Genomic DNA, 19,890 nt, shown 5'->3' with positions numbered 1-19,890 from the left:
GTATCATCGATTTCTCGTCCCGCTGAGATTCGTGTCTGATGATCGGCCGTCGACACTCTCGCGGGTGGCGGTTGTGTCAACTACCGTATCAAATAAAATGCCCCACGCTAGCATTCATAAAACATGCGGGCAGTTTAGATTCAAACCTATTGTCCGAAAAAAATGCCAAGCCCTCTCGTAAACATTGTGGTAGGCTCGGGCTTTCTTTTTTTACACCGAGAACTGAAAATGTTGCCTTCGAGCCTCCGAGAATTGCATGTGGTTAGAATACACCCACTCCTACGCGGCTGTTTTGTGCCCAATAGAACTTATTGTGGATTCACTGAAGAGCGACAAATGAACTATTCGACTTTAGGTTTTTCACGAGTGCAAGTCATGTGTGGGAACACACATTTGTTCGTGTTTCGGAAAATCTCACCAGCGCATTTTTTTCTGCTTCACGTGGGTGACCATGGATCGGCTTTTTCCCAGAAGGAATGGACCGTTCAAATTATGTTATCCTTTTCTATCTTGACGTGCACCCACTCCTACGCGGAATTTTCTTGTCGATTCGTTGAAGAGCGGCATCTAGATTATTCGATTTAGGTTCTCCCCTTCCTTTTCGAAACCAACGCAGAAGGTGGGTGTAGTCATTTATTCTTTGCGGAAAACTCGCCCTGGCTAATTTAGGCCTAACGTGCGTCACCAGGGTTTGTCTTTCCCCCAGAATTAATAGATCTTTCAAATTAGGTTTTCTTTTATGTTGAAAGCTACAAACATAACGGCGCTATTCATTCCGACTTTTTTTTAAAACGAACCGACGCCATTCCTTACAACTTTTATTTAACGAACGACGCCATTTCATTTCCAACTTTTTGCGTGTTGTCTATAATGCAGTTTTTATTTTTTTGCCTTTTGCAATATCACACCATCTTTTACACACACCCAACGGATATACAGACAGCTTGTTTACATTTTTTTTCAAACCCTAAATCCTAGGATCAGACAGTAGGCATGTATGATGCATTTGCTGTGTTCATAAAACCATAGGCAAGAAAAGAATTTTTGCGCCGTCGGACATTTTTTATTCATGAGTCATACAAGCGTCATACACCTAGGCGCACGCGAACCGGTTACCACAGCTGGCCCATTGGGCATCAATACAGTTTGGGCCTTTTACATGCAACACTGTCGACCTCGTCGTCGTCTTCCCATGAAGCCCACGCCCACCTGTATACTACAACGTGAAATAGTCGATCCTCAGCAGGTTCAGGTTTTATCTCTTGCGCCAGCTCTGCAGACTCATGAGGGTCGTTCTCGCCCGACCCTTCTGTTAAATCATAAACTTCTGCATCCAGGGATGCATTGGCTGCCACGCATTCTTCATTCTCACCTCCGATATCTGCCGCACGCACGCTACCCTAAAATCATAGAGTTTGTGCATCCCAACTGTAAGACTCCATGAAAGCCAACATCGTGTTCATTGAGAATGCAACCATCGGAAAAAGCTTACATCGTTCTGAGGTTGAGCAACACCTTGTCTCCCCAACTGCCCTTCTGTACTAACTGCACGCACCTCGCGCTGTATACATAAAAAATGTAATGCATGAGGAGGGGGAACAAAACGTGCGCACTGAAAGAAACAAAGAAGAGGCGAACGAGCACCTGAATTGTTTCTGTGTTGCCTCCTGAGTATGAGACAGCTGAAGACGAGCTCAACATGATGCTTGCTGTGCCCATCTAGCACATGCACGAGGTGTTTATATAGCCCCCGCTCTAGGCGCGGGCGGATATGTTTGAATTTTGAAATCTGCAGACCCCACATAGCTGTAAGCTTGAATGCTTCATTTACCTTCGTGACCTGACGCGGGCTTAAACGCCATTTTCAAATTTACCCATGGCGCACCAGGTTACAGACGTGCTCTAGCCAGACACGCATGGACACAGCCAACCTTGTGGCAAAACAATGTGCTCCAGTTGGATGATGGGTGACTGTACAGAAAAACATGGCACCTACTGAGATGCATTTTGAAGTCAACAACGTTCGAGAACTTTTATTAATACAACAACCAAATACAGGGGACGAGAAGTTCATACAAACATTTTGGAAAAACTAATGAGATGGAGGAACACCGGCCATCGAGGACAAGAGCGGCTTGCTGCATGTTGTTTTCCTATGCCCAGGCACTCCACACTTGCTGCATGTGCCCACTTTCCTTTCTTTTCTAGGGGCGTCACCACGGTCGGGGCAGGTGCTTGACTTGTGGCCTTTGCCCCTACAGATCGAACAAAACCTTGATCTTTTGTTGCTTCCCTTCTCATATGGAGCCTTGTCCCTACTTGTTGTTGGCCGGCCATGTTTCTTTTTCCTTTCTGGTGCAAGCAGACTCTCATCCAGATTGACAGTAAACCTGGATGCAGCCTCAGAAAAGTCTGAATTGTAGCTATCTGCATTTGGACAGGATCCTTCTGATGCCATGTCTTTGGACGTCGGTGCCCCCTCGCCTTGGTTTGCTGGTGGATGAACCGACACCGATGTTTCTCCTATGGCCGTTATGTGATTCCCTTCAACACTTCTTATAGAGCACGCCACCTTACAAGTCTTGGTTTTCTTGCTGCAACCACCCGCAACTCCATTGTTCGAGACCTGCTGCTCAACGATGCCTAGGCCATCATTTGGTGCGCTAATCTCAGCTCCTCTCTCCCTAAGATCCACCAATCCATCCAACATGAATTTGCATGCTTCTAGGTTTCTGTCGCCCATTTTAACCACCTCCAGGGCAGTGATGTACAAAGCAGAATGTCTATAAGTGGGTGCGTCCGGCGGGCCCATGTCCTGTTGGTAATGTTTGAGATGATCCGGCAAATTATCTCTGCCATGTATGCTCCACCTCTTCAAGATGTTCCTATGGGGAATCTCCCTAAGCCGGAGCACATTCATGACCTGTGAAGAACATATAATATCAGAAGGTGCATCGCCCAAGCAGCAGGGGAGCTACATATGCATGATAAAAAAACCCAGGTAGTCAGTTTCCCGCTTATTCAGATATTGGAGGTGAGATGAAATCCCTAGGTGTAGAATTGCCACCTTGCTAACTTGCAGCGAGTGACAGCAGACAATACCCATGTGCTCGAACAGGCTGCATATGCACGAGAAATACCCCAGATTATCAAGCACATTGACCTCATATCGGCATTTGAACCATTTCTCTCGCTTTTCAGCCTTGACGTGGGTCACCATGTATTTCTGCTTTGGTATGATCTCTTCTACATCATAGCTTCCGGATTCATACAATATTCCTCCAAAAATCTCAAACATCTTCCTGGTGTAAATCTTGCTAGCGTGCACTTCTAGTGGGGTGTTGACCTTCAAGACAGCTCCACTCTGCAGTAAAACAACAAGAGAGAAAATATATATCGTTAAATGCCCCACGAGTTTTTGGTTGTCGGGCGGACATTATGTGGAATTTGTCATACCAGCCTGGTTCGTTTCTCCTGGAACCCTTCTTCTTGTTCACGGTCAAACTGTAGCTTGTTATATTGCTTGACAAAAAGATTCATTGAGCAAGAAGGTGGAACATATTGTTTCAACATGTGATTTGCGCTCTCACTCCTTCCAGTACTGGTTTGCCTGGCACAGAATTTTCCTGCAAAATATGGTTTGGCCCATTTCTGCCTTGTTTCGTAAATTTGCGTCAGGTATGTGTTCTTAGTCAGTGAGTACTTCTCAAGCAACGCTGCCCACCCGTCCTCGAACTCCTCGATGGTGAGCATCTCGTGGACCAACTTGTGGAATTCTGCCCTGAAATCAGACTTCTTTGTGTAATTAGACCCCAGGCTCTCTTTGGCCTTCTTCAGGATGTGCCACTTGCACCATCTGTGTGTTGCATCTGGATATATTTCCTCAATAGCGACTTCCATCGCCCTGGCTTGGTCTACACAACACGACATACAAGTCAATCATAGATCTTCACGCAACTAAAAGGGAATAACACAGATGCATTTCATTTTACCTGTCAAAATTGTAATTGGTCTTTTCCCTCCCATCATCTTCACAAACTCATCAAAAATCCATTTGAAAGTGTCGACCTTCTCATCTCGCATGAGCACACCAGCATACAACACACTCTGGAAGTGGTTGTTCACGCCAACAAAAATTCCGAATGGCATATCGTATAGATTGGTCTTGTATGTTATGTCGAATGTGACCACATCGCCAAAGTGATGGTATTGTTTTTTGCTACGCCCATTTGTCCACATGAGAGTGCGTATCCTACTTTCATCGTCTACCTGCACATTGTAAGTAAACTCGCCGTCTTGGACTTTCAATTCTGAAAAGATGGCCATAGTCTTCTGTACATCATCGTCCGCCTGCTCCCTACTCAGCTTCCCACACAGTGTCCTCAAGCATCTTTTGGTGAACGGAACGTTTTCTACCCTTCCAAAAAAAGTTGCAAGAATGTTGTAAACTTTGCTCAGGTTCACATTATTCTCTCTAAGTTGAGATACTATCTCTCTCGTATATTTGTCAATATGCCTATATGAAGGGAAGTGGAGTTTCTCAGCACATGTGTTCAACATCGAGTGATTGTGGCTGGACCTGAATTCGTTGATGTACCAGCCATCGTCATCTATACGCAAGAGTCTTATCATGGCTTGGCATTGACACCGTGATGATGTTGAGTTCGCCTCTTTTGGCTTGCCCTGATTTTATCAAAAAAATCAAAAGATGGTAAGTGACCTGTCCGACCTTTCCGAACATGAAGCAAGAATCAGCATGATATTGTGGTTACTCACCGAGCAGCAACACACAAACTCCTGCATGCATCTCGTTCCTTTGACATTGGTTCTGCTCTTTGCATATCTGATGCCAAACCCTGTCTCCCAGGAATAAAGATTGTAAAAATCATAGGCCTCGATTATAGAGTCAAAAGTCAGCCCAACCGATGGTGTCACCACCGTGTCTGTTTTTCTTTCGGCAAATCCTGTGAGTGCTGTTTCCAGGGCTGTCACCCTTTCAGCACTTGTTGCTCTCTCATCTGGCATTGCCACCTTCCTGTTCCTGAACACGGCAAGGAAAGTGAGCCCATGTATGATTTATCTAAAGAGGCGTGAAGGAAAACGATAACTTGTGGCAGGAACTAGTTACCTTGTAACCCATCCAACTTTGTCATCAAGAGCCGTATATCTATTCTCCATCCTCGAAGCCCTATTGTCATCTAGATCCACATTGCCTGTTTCTAACCTAACGTCAACAGAATCCATCAAATCCGCAAATCTGCCACTGGGGTCATCCTCGGTAACCTCTCGCAGCATGCTCAGCCTCTCCGAATCGACGCCAAAAATAGCAGAATCGGGGCAACTAGCACTCGCCCACGATAATCGTGAGCACACAGATCCGTTGCTTTCCCCCATAATCGGCGACATGCTATGGAAGATAGGGGGGTCGATTATAGTTCGTCTAGTACTATGATGCTGAGAAAACAAGGGTATTCATATGGATCTTGCCGGGGATGACCTGGATTTCTCTGTTTCTGCTGAAGCCATGCCGTCTCCCCCCCTTTGCGCCTCCTCCAGTGCGCAGCTTCAAGAAGATGTACAGTGCTACTGGTCGGAGACGGCTCGCCCGCTTGCTAAATGATGGTGGACCCGACGTCAGGGCGTTTATGACCACACCACCGAACGGGTGTCCCAGCGTGTCGACTAGCTAACAGACAACGCTGTATTTGTACAAAAGTAAATGCATACTGGCCCATAAATGAGAGCGTATAGCGGGCGTATCCCGGCTAAGAACAAATAAAACACTATGCCGTATTTGCTAGTGGGGAGGAGTTGCTATATTAGCTGCCGATCGCGACGCGCTGCCGACGCACGAGATAACGACCTCGCGTGGCCGCATGTCCTCAAAATTCGCGTCACATTTTCTTCTTCTTTTGAGATCGTCAGTGGATCTAGAGTGGGTGAACGCAGAGGTGGCAATGCATAGGGGGAATCTTGATGGCCTCCAAAGTCCAAACTAGTGCTGTTACCTTCTTGGAGATCAATCCAATGGCACATCGGATAGCATAGAAGAATCAGAAGATACAACATTTAACTAGGAAGGCAGCCAGATTAGCTAGAAGAAGATGATGACGACCGGTCAAACAGATAGAATCTCTCCTGCGGGCAGAGGAGAGGCGTCGACCTCGGCTGTCTGCGCGGATTTCGCCTCGGCTCTGTATTGGATGAGGTTTCTAGGAGTAAAATGCACGTGCTTCAGTCTTTTGTTAATGAACTACTAGAAGTGTTTCTGTCTTTTGCTTATGATCACCTACAGAGCTTGTAATGGCTATGTTCTGCTTATGATCAGGCTGTTGGATCTCTCTTTTATTTCCTAAATTATGGCTTATGTACTATCCAGGACCTACATGTGTGGTGCGGTTCAGGCAAATTCAGTTAAACAATGTTCTGTTCGATGCGGATTCAGTCATATATATGAACTTCTATTATCTTCAGTTCAGATGTGTTGTGGTTCATGCAGATTTGGTCAAATTCAGATCATTTGAGCACAAGTACTGTTGCGCTGATATTACAAATGCACAAGTTCAGTTCAGTCTCAATTGCAATATTCTTGCACATGTATTGATATCTTTTCATGCACAAGAACTCTCAGCTCAGCCATGTCATAAACTATGCAAAAGTATGTGCAAAAGTAGTCTCAAACTGTTTATTTTCATTCAGCAAAAGTGCACAGTCATACTCAAATAAATATGTGCAATGGAGAGAGCCATACACAAGACAAGTACTCTCAGTTCATGATTCAGCAAAAGGACACGGTTATACTACACAGCACAAGCACTCTCACAGCAAAAGCGGTCTCAGAACTCCACCAATTACTTGCAGTACACAAAGAAATTTCGTTTCATAACAAATCCATATCATAACCCTGCATAGCAATGGTCGACAGACACAACCCTTCAAATTCAGAATAGCATTGCAACCTTAAACATCCGACGGCAGGAAGCTGCACTTTACCTCCATGGCGGTCAGTAGAGCAGCGGGCGTCACAGCGTCGCTACAGTCTCTGACAGCCGTCACCAGGAGGACGTGCCCGCACGACCATCTGCTCATTCATGGAAGCGGAACGCACGTGGCCCGCCTCCGGGAGCCGTCAGGGCTCTCCCCGCCGTCACGCCTCATGCGGAAAGCTTGCCCCAGCAAGCCACGGCGCGAGCCACCGCTGGCAACGGAAGGGGGAGGCGTGGTTAGGATGCCAACGGCGATGGGAGGTTCGCCGGAGATTGAACTGTCTGCAACGTTGACGCCGTGATGATTGGGGATAGCGACTGCGATTTGACCAGGGGATGAGCAAGTTGTCTTTTTTTTCATGGTAATACATGTCTCATTTATATATAGAATAAAGATCAAGTTGCATGGCATGTAAACACAAACAATGACTGAAAAGATAGGAAAATCATATGCAAAGTACAAGCGTTTGTCCCTCTCCTTCGACACCGCCGAAGCGACCACCAAAGGGTAAAAGACAGATCACCTCTTCACCCAAGCTCGACGCGACTCCTTCATTGATCAACAGCTTTGCGGACCTCCAAAGTAGTTTGCCAGAAGCAAAATCATAGCCGTTGAAAGAACCAGACGGGGCAACATGTCCCCGGACACGTCATCGTACTTCAGAACTGACACCCCCGCATGACGACGACGTCGGAGGAGGAAAATAGAACTGTCAACCTTCAACCACAGACCCAACACAAGATACTCCATCTTCCAGCTGTCACTTGCATAGACAACCGCCTGCGCGTACTCCGGAATGACAAAACCTCTCTGCTCCACCATGACGTCAGAGACAACGCCACAGCAACGAGGACAGAGAAAAAGGAGAGACACACCTGATGGAGTCGCCGCCGCCTCACCAACACCATCCATGAACCCAGATGCTGACGATATGAGGGATCAGCAGAGACACGATGCCATCAACTCCGAGACACCGTCATAAAAGGCATCACTGGTGTGGGAGTGGAGTTGAAGCAGATTTATTCGTCCGAGCGCTGGCCCCACCACCCCAACGACACACCACGACCTACAAATCCAAAACCTAATGCGGCTGTCTCTAATGCATAACCCCCAAACGATAGTGGTAAATCGGTAAGAGACATCATAGATCGCATCATATCTGATAAAGTGCGGTTACGACGTTAGGACACACCATTATGTTGTGGTGTTCCAGGTGGTGTGAGTTGTGAAACAATTTCAAATTATTTTAAATGAAGGCCAAACTCGTAACTCAAATATTCGCCTCCGTGATCAGATCGTAGAAACTTTATTTTCTTTCTATGATGATTCTCCACTTCACTCTGAAATTCTTTAAACTTTTCAAATGTTTCAGACTTGTATTTCATTAAGTAGATATACCCATAGCTACTCAAATCATCTGTGAAGATCAGAAAATAAAGATACCCGCCACGTGCTTCAACACTCATCGGACCGCATACATCGGTATGTATTATTTCCAATAAGTTATTAATTCGCTCCATTGTTCCGAAGAACAAAGTCGAGAGCGACCATTACCTCGATAGCTTTCAGCAAACTCACCAACAGCGGTTGGTTCCTAGACATTGTCCCATTCGACCACCGTGGAGGGGTCGCCCCGGCCGACCGGTTCTAGTCCGTGGCGCGACTAGAGGGTTCGTTCATCTGTAATCACTGCTTGGAAACTGAGGCCTCCTGCGACTGCCTCCTCCTCTTCTACCACCCCTGCTCCGAGACGTTCAACCGCTGCATCTGCAACCCGGCAGTACGCTCCTCTCCACTAGCTCAAGGGGGGATTCGTTCCTCTCGGGATGTACCCTCACCCCCTACTGGAGTACCGCTTTTTGATGTTCCGACGATGGCCTGAAGATTGCGCCTACAAGATGTAGCAAATTTGCACCTGCTTGAGAAAGTAATACCAACTGGGTCTATTTTCCTGCATTTAGTTTTTTGGAGATACTAGATCAGCTCACAAGGGGACACCTTGTTCGGTCCTGCTCGAAGACTAATTATATTTCATATCAACGCCCTCCCCCTCCTCGATAGCTTTAGCAAGCTCGCCAACGACAGCTGGTTCCGAGCTAAAGGCAAAACAAAGAAAAAGCAGTGCAGTGAGAAGTGTCGACATAGCATGTTTTATTTTTTTAATATATTTAAAGCCACACCGAGGCGGAGGAAGGAGTAAACGAGCCAAGGCACGAGGTCAAAACCTTCAGAATAGAGTCTTTCGCCAACGGTTAGGTCACTTCAAGCAGACTATCATAATTTTGAGGAGATTGAGGCTTCTTCAGATGAGCGGTTACTCTCGGGTTTTCCGCTTTTGAGAATTCCATCACGGTATTAGGATTCAACGACCTGCTCGGCCCATAATCATTCTGGAACTCCATCACTCAGTAATGAACGATCCACTTGGCTGATCAACATATTATGTCGAAAGAAGTCTTGTGACTGCCATCTTTCACTGAAATTACTGATCAGTTGACCTGGTACTCATAGATTTCACTATGGGGTCCCATACGATGAGCGTCATTGGTGGATAGGCCATTTCGCCAAGGAGAACATGGCCATGACGGCAGTTTCATAGATAAAGGACCTGTGTTGTTTGCTTAGGCCCTGGGCTGCGCAATCGAGTGCACAGACAAATCAGCTGATTTTACTGAAATAATAGATGATGAACATGGTCTCATAAAATTCCAGGCCAAAGTGCCCGAGCACCTCACAGAAAAAGTGGTGCAGTGAGAAGTGTCGACATAGCATACTTTATTTTTTAAATATATTTAAAAAGCGGAGGAACGGGTCCCCCCTCCCGCCGGAGCAGCGGTCGAAGGGAGAGGGGACCAGCGCCCCGGCTGGTGGAGATAGGAGGAAAGAGATCGCCTCCCTAGTCGCTTGGCTGGTGGCGGCGGCTAGGGTAGGAAACAACTTCGTTATCTCACCCTCTTCCAGTGATGACCAAGTCGTCTGACTGCGGGCCCTTGGCCGACGTGGCATACGTGATATGTATACCATACCTGCATTTTACTCGGTTACCAGGCTCTACCACAAAGCACATTCGATCATCTGAATTAAACCCCTACCAAAACCAAATCACATTTCCAAGCCCAAATACAAACATCCAAACGCAGCATAATGATCTTAAACGAATGCAGCAACCAAACTCAGTCTAAACTGCTGTTTTGCAATTGAAATCCTTATTACTCCCTTCGTCAGAAAAAACTTGTCCCTCAAATTGATGTATCTAGCACTAAGTTAGTTCTAGATACATCCATTTGAGAAACAAGCTTGGGACAAGCTTTTTCAGACAGAGGGAGTAGGAGCTATCAGTTTCCTACTTGAAGAAAACACTACCATTCCAAAACTCAAACATAATACTCCCTCCATCCGAAAATACTTGTCCGGGAAATGAATAAAAATGGATGTATCTAGAACTGAAATACCTATAGATACATCCATTTATCCGACAAATATTTCCAAAAGGAGGCAGTACAAAACAGTACACGCCAATTGATAAAAAAAGATCCGGTAAGATGCTATAGTATGTTAATTTTTTACAAGGAAGTCATGAGCAACATGAATCAATAAGATTCACTGATTCAGTAAGTAGACCTAAGCAACAGAAAATTACAAAAAAAATCACTCAGCAATGCATTGGCTCATCAGTGCAACTTTTGGAGAATTTGATCAAACTGGAACGCATTGCGAATCAGCCCACAAGCTCATAGCCGCAGCCTTCAACTTAAATCTTGCCAGCATTGGAACATCGAAACTCCTCTCAGCTGTGCCTCGGCAATGGGAGAAAACAGCATGACCTGTAGAGCAGATGGGTTATAAACGACAAGCCAAACTATTTCTTCTAAATAAATTGCACAGTATACACCCCAGCAGAATGCAACATCCTCCTGGGGGGATCATTATCCAAAGAGAAATGTGAACCAACAGCAGAAACCATTATCCAAAGAGAAATTGTTCATCATAGACAAGTTGAATGGTTCTTCTCATTACAGATATTATAAAGATTCAAATAAGTGGTGCATAAAGGATAGTCAGTTATCCATTTATCCTCCCAAAACATTGAATCACCCTTTCCAAGGTCCCATCTATACCCAAACTGCCTGGGCAGCCCAGGTTGCATATTCCCAAAAAGGAGAACACCCTAAAACAGAGCCTAAAAGGCAAATGTTAAGATCAAACTTTCTTAACAAAGGATTAGCGTGATGGAAGGAAATAAAGCAGGTTCTAGCGGGGCCGTAACTTGGATCCCTACATGTATCATGTGAAATGTGTCCCCATCCCCAAAGTACAAAGCATTACCAAACTACTCCCTCTGTAAACTAATATAAGTGTGTTTAGATCACTAAAGTAGTAATCTAAATGCTCTTATATTAGTTTAAGGAGGGAGTACTTGTTTAAGTACAAAAATTACAGAGCTACAAAATTAAGAGCCAATTCCACATAGCTGCAGATTTAAGACTTTCGGGGTATGCTACGCAGGCCTGGATTCAATAAAGAAGTGCAACATAAAACTGCACTTTTTAAAAACAAATAGAATCTAGACATGTAGATCTACGAAACATGTCTTTACACGTGGAATTTCAGCAACACAAATTCTCCCTAAATAGTAGCTCGTAGTGGTAAGTGAGGTATAGTATGTACATTGAGTCTGTAATTCAAGTAATTTACTCAAAATATATGTGCCGTACAAAGTTCCATCAGAATGGCAAGCTTTAGCTAACAAAAAAAGAACACCGAGAGAAGCATAGACCTGACAATACACTTTAAACTCTAGTAATTGTGTGCTAGTCAACTTCATGTTCCCTATTCAAACTCACATAAAATAGGACATTATCTCAGGCCTATTTCGCAACTAAAAATTGGCTCTAGCAGATTGAATGACAAGAATATAAATCCATGATGTAAAATACATATGTGATTTATGTTCACATGTACAAGTGTAAAAAATGGCATCAGACCATAACATCAAGCTTCACTGGTCGGAAAATACAAGTGTGTACAAGGTACTTACTCTGCAGTTAACTATCCATTGCCTCTTCGTATCTCTGATGAGGCTGATCAATACTGTATTCAGAAGAAATTTTGATTATTTTCTATGCACTTTCTTTGCCAAATTTGAACAAATATGAAGAAAAAACTTACTACTCTGGAGTTCCACACTGTAAGAATAGGAGGACAAAGGCCGTGGCATGAGCAAAGAACATCCCAAACTCCTTCCCTACCATATGGCCCACATTCTCTGGATTATCCATTTTCTGGTCCTGTGTAGTTTGCATGTAAAGACACTGTTTAATGTATATGCCTCAAATTTTATGTATCCATGAAACCAAGGGATCTCATCACACTACCTGGGCAGATAATGGTAGTAGAGGCAGCACTGGTGCAGCATTTGGCCACTTGGTCATTTCGCCACTGGGTATCACCTGGAACCGTCGGCCAGAACCACTGCCCTTGAGCAGGCTGCCACGCCCAGCCCCATTCCCCTCAGGAGTAATGATCATCCATCGCCAACGGCCCTGCACCATGGGGTGGCACTTGCTGAATCTCCCCTAGCAAAGCTCCCTTGGCCCCTGAAATGACAGAAGAGGTAAAAATTTACAACGTTGCTTTGTCTCCAGCCCAAATGTGACATTTTTTTACAACAAACATAGTAATATGTATACCTTTGTTTTTTCAGGTGCATGAACTCTGTTGTTTCTTCTAAAATTGTATAATGCTCAGGTGTACCTGTATATCCTCTCCTTGGAGGTACCACCCCTCGCCTGCCTGCTACTGCCACCACATAATTTCATAAAAATCGGATTTTTTCGCTTATTCAGGCCAATTTTGACAACTCTGCAATCTGCGTCCATCAGTAAATCATTCCAAGCTTGTCGAAGAGAATATTAAATGCCTACGTCATCCTGCCCAAATGATTTTCTTTGCAATTGCTGAAAACAGCGAATACATATATCCAGCAATGAGAACGAAGAATTGATGGATATATCAACGAATGAACCTAGATGGAAACACAAGATCGTCCAATTCCTAATGGACATATGGTAATATAAATGAAGATGTGTCTGTGAATAGTGCAGGCACGTTTCCAGGTTGGTTTCCTTCACAGTAGTATGGCAGCAAAGCATTGCTCAAGGCTCTAAGATCAATAAGGAGGTCATGAAAACCAAGAGTCTTGTGGAGTGCAGGTATGCCCATCATAAATAATTCACCAGCGACCAGGAAATTGCGTACAGAAAATGATCCATGCCAGCAATACCCTCGATTGAATGTATCAATGACAAACCGGTAGGCACTCTTCAGATAGTTGCGACCAATGTTGCTGCATATGACAGCAGCATCTCCAAAGTAAAGATCAAAAAATTCAGTCAATTGGGTCCGGTGGGCGCCGATTTGGGTCCGGTGGGCGCCGATTTGGGTCCGGTGGGCGCCGATCCATTGCAAGAAGAACAAGGCTTGGGCTTGATCCATTCCTTAAAAGCAGAAAACGGAATGTTATTCTTATATTATCAGACATAAGCAAAAAAACAAGTAACCCGAATGCAGGCAGACAACACTTATTTTAAATAAAACAATCAGCACACATTGACAGTCAGCACATATTTGAAATCAAACAATCAACACAAATTTTCCAATCAGTATCAAAATATACTCAAAAGCCAGAATTAGAACAAACTAAAAAAGCTGTAAACTACAGCTAAAGTATACCACATATTAAAGCAGCAATTCAAGATTTGATAGTCCATGGGGAAAAACACAGCTTAACAGCAATTACCAGGATAGGGTTGTTGATAATGCCGCGGTATAACACCTACATCTAGTACTATTTGTGGACAAGAATAAAATGAACCAGGACAATACTGTTACTAAGTATATGAAATTAACCAAGTTATTTTCATCATGTCAACATGTACAGAAACTTGCATAATCATAGAAAAAAACAACTTAAGCACATAGGCACATACACGTGCTCACCCAACAGATAACGTTTTCTGAGCGAAAGGACTACCAAATGCACACCTGATTTTTTCATAAATACTCCCTCCGTCCGGAAATACTTGTCCAAGGAATGGATGTATCTAGATGTATTTTAGTTCTGGATACACCCATTTGTATCCATTTCTATGACAAGTATTTCCGGACGGAGGGAGTACCATTTACTTTCGATTAACTTACTTTAATTTGTGAAGCCATAGCTCTGGAACTATGCATAGAATGGCCTCATAATAGATTACTTAATCATATCATAGTTTGCACTTAACAAAAGTAAAGCACACATACAATCATCCATTCTGTCAGCAACTCAACATACAAATACATAGAGAGGCTCATATAACAAATTAGAAGGACTAAAAGATACTAAATCAATCTAAGGAATTGCTTGTAGGCATTTGCCCATCACGTTACAAATTATACATCAGAGGACAGCGATTGATATAATGAGGAATGAGGATAAAATAGCATACCCCGACGCCGTGGACTGAGTCGGATGAGATGAAATGCTGGAGAGCCAAGGAGGGTGGTTCAGGTCAGATATGTGGGAACGACTGAGAGCTCTGCCGCCGCCCCCCTTGCACTCGCTTCGCTGCCACCGTCTGTTCGCGCCGCCGTGGACGCGAGGTGTCGAGAGGTATGAGATCGACCAGATGCGCGGCAAGATGGGAGATCCGAGCGTCACCCGATGGGCGCCCTTGCCTTCGCTTAGCTGCCGCCGCCTTGTTCGCGCCGCCGTGGACGTGAGGTGCCGAGAGGTGGGAGGTCGACCGGATGCGCGGCGAGCCGGGAGATCCAACCGTCGCTCGATGGGCACCCTTGCCTTCGCTTCGCTGCCGATGCCTTGTTCGCGCCGCCGTGGACGCAAGCGAGGTGTCGAGAGGTGGGAGATCGACCGGATGCACGGCAAGCTGGGAGATTCGACCGTCGCCCGCCGCAGCTGGGTTAGGGTTTGGGGCTTTGGGCGACGGGGCTGGATTAGGGTTTGCCGTGTGTAGAGGAGAGGGTGAGGGGCTGGATAGTGCGTGCGCGCCCGCGCGGCGGCTGCGCAGTGCAGGACTGGAGTGACTGGGGGCCGGCTGGGGGGGGGGGTTATATACGTGATAATAGGGTTTGCTGGGCTAGTGGGCTCTAAGTTTCTATACCGCTCGGAATAAATTTCGATCCCCTGGGCTAAATTTGAGACCAGAGGCCCGCAGTAGGCTGTGAATGAAGAATTAAGCCTTTCAAAAGAACCTTAAAAACGAAAGAATGCACTTTGTTCCTTTTGTAGACCTGATTAAATTTCAAAAATGCTTAAAAATTAACACATATATTTAAAACATAATTTAATTATGATTTTAAAACCCATAATTTTGAAATATGTTAATGAAATGTACAAAAATTGTTACTCTAGTACACTCCCTCCATCCTGTAATTCTTGTCGCGAGGGCAATTTTGCAAAAAACACATCTGGTTTCTCCCGACCAAACCCGCGCTCCTCGTCGTCCTCCTCCGATAGAAGCAGCAACTGCCCTTCTCCCTGCCGCCGCAGCTCCCCTGCTCCCCCGCTCTCCTGCCGTGGTTGCCTCCTGCTCCGCCGCCGCAGCTACCGCTCGCCTGCCTGCCCAAGCACCCTCCTTCCTCAAAAGAATCTTGGATTTCCCCAGCTACCGCCGCGCTCTACTCCGGCTGCGTCGGAACCGCCGTCAGAGATCCCGGAGGCACTGGATCCGGACCACCAACAACAACATAGAGGCCGACGAGCCCGACGACGACAGGAGATGCAGCAAGCTAAATGCTGACGAGCCCGACGACAACGGCAAGCTAAAGGTCATGGATTTGCGAGTGTGGAAGATGGTGACGACAACTCCACGAGGAATACGATGGCGGCTGGGTCTTCTTCGTTGTTTCTTTGGTGGAAGACCCGCGCCTGCAACACCACGGCTGGGCTGTCCAGTGGGTTGCGCCTGCTCACTTGGCAGCAGCAGCGGCGGCTACAAGTTTTCTGCACTGCTGCAGATCAACCCCAAGTCCTACAGCCTGGGTCAACCTCCCTTCTCTACTCCATATTTACTAAATTTACTAAATATTTGCACTAGTTCTGCTAGTTTAGATTTTGGAGTATTTTGCACAATTAACTGAACAATTTTGCACAGTTAACTGAACAATTTTGCAAGCATTCGATCTCTGAACAATTTTGTTTTTAGTAAGATTTTTACTGTCTCTAAATTCAGTCATGAACTATGAACTCTGAAATTAGTACTGTCTCAACAGCATTTTAAATATACACTAATTCTAAAATGCTAAAATGCCACTAATTCTAAAATGCTAGATTTAGTAACTAATCTTTGTGTCAGAACAGAACATTGTATTACGCGTGGAGTAATTATGTGATGTGTACTAGTGCATCCTTAATGTTTTGAGGATTTTGTTCAGTCCATAAGCAAGTCCACCTGTTTATTCTGATAGGCGCGGTTCAGAGCTCACCAAGAAAGAAACAAGTACAAGAAGTTACTTCAAAGTGTTGGCATCCTTGAGAATATTATGCTGAGGTGGTCCCAAAAAGGCGTTGGTCTGCGAGGAATCAATGGCAGGACGATGCCAATCGACCAAGATGAGGAAGAACACATCGTCAAGGTTTTCCGCAAGGAAAGAGTGGAAATAGCTGTCAGTGAGGCTGTTTCGAGGGTATCGGCTATCATTGGTTGCCCCTGTCGCAAGGCTGGACTGCCGCAGGATGCTCGAAATGCACCAACAAGCAAAGGTAAGGCCATGATTTGTGGTGTCTACTTGTGATAGCCTGGCTTATTAGGGATGATAGACTACTCATATCAATAAGGAATTCCTTCTTTTCCGGGAGCCCATTCTGACATAACTCCAAAGTTAAGCATGCTCAGCTTGGAGTAGTTTCAGGATGGGTGACCGACCGGGAAGTTGCTCCCGAGTGCGCACGAATGAGGACAAAAGTCTGTAGAAAAGACTAGTATTAATCTATGGGGCCTGTCTAAATCCCGCCAGGAGTAAGGACACCGGCGGGTGTGTCCGGGGCATTACAAGTTGGTATCAGAGCCGACCCTCGCGGTTACACGGATGTTTGCGAACAAGTGCGCGGTCATGTTGTTCATGACGTTTTTGACCCGTCGTGGCACACGGCATGGTACATGTACCGGACTGGATGCACAGACGTATGTGCCAAGAGGGAACGTTCCTGTGGCTCGACGAGGACATTGGTTCCTCTGAGTGGGGGTGTATGTGATAGCCTGGCTTATTAGGGATGATAGACTACTCATATCAATAAGGAATTCCTCCTTTTTTTGGGAGCCCATTCGGACAGAACTCCAAAGTTAAGCGTGCTCAGCTTGGAGTAGTTTCAGGATGGGTGACCGACCGGGAAGTTGCTCCCGGGTGCGCATGAGTGAGGACAAAGTGCATAGAAAAGACTAGTATTGATCTGTGGGGCCAGTCTAAATCCCGCCAGGAGTAACGACCACCGACGGGTGTGTCCGGGGCGTTACACTCCTGAAGGTGTTTCAGTCAAAAACTTGCTTAAGCAAGAGCAGATTTACGAGCAAAAAACTCACTCCATATGTCTACTGTCTAGCACTTTGTGCATGAAATCTGTAACTTATTTATTCTCTTGAACTTACTAAAATGGTTTTCCCATCACGGATTGCCATGGAAAGTAGATGATTTGGCACCAGCTGTGTTGATGATAAAGCACTGGGCAACCACTATCTTGTGTCCTCCTCCCCTGTTAAATGATGATCTGGAAAGCAGCTGGCTTCCTGAAGGGTAGTAAAAGCCTTGGTGAGTAGTGGATCCTGCCAAATCAGAAGGATTTACCAACAAATTTCAGTACCATCACCAATCCATGACAAAATTGTAGTTTCACTTCACTATACATAACCTTCATGCATTTTAGAAATACTCCATGGCAAAGATTAGTAACACCGTTAGTTACTCAATCTATATCTATAGTACTCCATGGCAAAGATTAGTGCATTTCTAAAATGGGAAAGATTATGGCACAAAGATTAGTTACATCACGTCAAGCATGCCATGCCATCTTTGATTCTGTTTTTGATGGAGTACTAGGTAACCCTGTGAAGTGAATAATCAGCATGGGCAATAAATATCCACTACTACTCCCACATTATGTCTTTGATTCTGTTTTTGATGGAATACATTTGCATGGCGCTGAATCATGAAAATACTAGTAGGAGTAATACTGCCAACCACTTGGCCCCAAGGAGATATCATCATTAGTAGGAGTAATTAGGATCTTAGCTGAGAAGATCTGCTCTAGCACTAAGCAGAAGTTATTTTGGGGTACTATGGCTTTTTGACAGTCAGTAAAATAGGGCACTTGCTTCGCAAGAGAAATGGCTTAATTAAAGTTAATCTCTCCCAAGAGAGACAAGAGAGTATGTTCTTTTCTGATGTCCTGATGCAAGCAAGCACCCTACACATGTCCATATTAAACAAAAAGTGTAGTCACCCTCTGCACAACAGGTGACTGGTAGGACTAATACTAGTACGGGTAGACGAGCAACAAATAAATTCAAATAAGTTGAAATAATTCAAATAAATCCATATAATTGAAATAAATTCAAATAAATCCAATAGATTCAAATAATTACAATAATCCAATACACATGACATTCACAAGACATACACTTCACTTCCCTTCTCTTCATGTTTCTTTCTTTTCCCTTCTATTGCAACTTCTTCCATTCCCTTTACTTTTCCTTCTTTTCCCTTCTACAACTACTTCTTTACTTCCCTTTTCTTTTCCTATTGCAATTTCAATTTCTTCTATAATGGCCCTGGTATCAACAACTACCTGACTGTCGCAATATACACTGATTATTTCCCTGCCAGCATTCTGAATACGATCCTTGTGCAAGTGTGGTAACTTATATTGATTTCTATGGGGACCCCGACTCATAAGTCGTGATCACCGAATGCATGTGTATAGTGATCCCAGAGATCAATGCTCACTGAACACACAGAAGCTGAATAACAAGAGTCTTACATCCATACATACTATATTACACAAGTAGGACCATTATGGTCAAGTCTTGAGTATAGCATCGCAGCGGAAATCTTCGTTGACAACTTGGACCCATGCCATCTGCCTTAACCCTACAGGCATTCTGACTGGGAAGCGTCCTAGCTCGCATGTTCGTCACCGAAGTGGTTCGCCGGAGCCGGGTGGAGGCCGACGGCGACCATGGCAGCCATGGAGGGGGCAGGAGGGCGCGAGGGGTAGAGGTGTCTTGTCTGGGAGATTGCTGGGGAAGAGGGAGAGCAGGAAGAAGCCGTAGGAGAGCTCGGGAGGGCCTCTAAATAGAGGGGCCGTGGTGCACCGTGGACGCGGCCTACGGCGCACTCGGGCGAGCTCCATGGAGGAGAGAGGGGAGAGGTTTAGGAGGGGGCCGGCAGCTTGCCATGTCCCAGACGCCGAGGCGGCCTCGTGAGACACGCTGGGGAGGCCCGAGGTGGCCGGAGGCGGTTGGCAGGGGGCGGCTACAGTGCGGGAGCGCACTGTAGCACGCTCCAGAGCGTGCAAATGGCCGGCATGGCATTTTTTTGGCAAAGTGGGCACGACAAAGTGTGTCTGGTAGCTCTAGGGAGGAGTAAAGAATGTGGGGAAAGCCTTGGATGCCTTGGGTGGCCACTGGAGTGAGGAGGGAGGTGAGGAAGAGGGGTGCTAGGGCTGTTCAGAGAGGTAAAAGAGGTGGTTTCACCCCTCAATTATTGACCCGAGCTGCAGCCATTGCTACTGGAGGTAGAAGAGGTCTAGGAGGAGCTGTGGTAAAAAGTGGAGCTCAAGGAGAATAGTTTTAGTGGTCAAAATGGTGATTTTTGATAAGTGGCAGAAGGTGTTTGATAAAGGGTTTG

The 19,890-nt window shown here is 45.4% G+C and overlaps 1 protein-coding gene and 2 long non-coding RNA genes across 4 annotated transcripts; all 3 read right to left on the bottom strand.

The window, feature by feature from the left end:
* Positions 1–2,353: 2,353 nt before the first annotated feature.
* LOC123150333 (protein FAR1-RELATED SEQUENCE 5) lies at positions 2,354–5,313 on the bottom strand. Of its 2 annotated transcripts, XM_044570201.1 has the most exons (6): positions 5,129–5,313; positions 4,777–5,041; positions 4,580–4,683; positions 3,993–4,417; positions 3,457–3,914; positions 2,354–3,364 (listed from the first exon to the last, which is right to left on the bottom strand). In XM_044570201.1, the coding sequence occupies exons 1-6, from the start codon at positions 5,293–5,295 to the stop codon at positions 2,975–2,977; spliced, it is 1,809 nt and encodes a 602-aa protein (XP_044426136.1). In that variant the 5' UTR covers positions 5,296–5,313; the 3' UTR covers positions 2,354–2,974. The 2 variants fall into 2 exon arrangements, with proteins under 2 accessions (XP_044426136.1, XP_044426135.1); XM_044570200.1 differs by having other exon boundaries at positions 3,993–4,683.
* A 5,173-nt stretch (positions 5,314–10,486) lies between these two features.
* LOC123150347 (uncharacterized) lies at positions 10,487–12,420 on the bottom strand. The gene is made up of 4 exons (XR_006475061.1): positions 12,363–12,420; positions 12,157–12,275; positions 12,026–12,078; positions 10,487–10,811 (listed from the first exon to the last, which is right to left on the bottom strand). It is a non-coding gene; the product is annotated as an uncharacterized lncRNA (long non-coding RNA).
* An 829-nt stretch (positions 12,421–13,249) lies between these two features.
* On the bottom strand, positions 13,250–15,047 carry LOC123150760 (uncharacterized). Its single transcript, XR_006475336.1, has 2 exons — positions 14,478–15,047; positions 13,250–13,484 (listed from the first exon to the last, which is right to left on the bottom strand). It is a non-coding gene; the product is annotated as an uncharacterized lncRNA (long non-coding RNA).
* Between the last annotated feature and the right edge of the window lie 4,843 nt (positions 15,048–19,890).

This window comes from Triticum aestivum, chromosome 7A (assembly GCF_018294505.1).
Source record: "Triticum aestivum cultivar Chinese Spring chromosome 7A, IWGSC CS RefSeq v2.1, whole genome shotgun sequence".
In the NCBI taxonomy this organism is placed as follows: domain Eukaryota; kingdom Viridiplantae; phylum Streptophyta; class Magnoliopsida; order Poales; family Poaceae; genus Triticum; species Triticum aestivum.
This window is presented reverse-complemented; position numbering and strand designations above follow the sequence as displayed.

Bases quoted from the DNA above. Each gene is read 5' to 3' on its own strand.
- LOC123150333 (XM_044570200.1), bottom strand. From the start codon at position 5,295: ATGCTGCGAGAGGTTACCGAGGATGACCCCAGTGGCAGATTTGCGGAT. The intron at 4,684-4,776 runs GTGAGTAACCAC...TGATAAAATCAG, and splicing joins AGTTTGTGTGTTGCTGCTCG to GGCAAGCCAAAAGAGGCGAA. The intron at 3,915-3,992 runs GTAAAATGAAAT...CGTGTTGTGTAG, and splicing joins ACCAATTACAATTTTGACAG to ACCAAGCCAGGGCGATGGAA.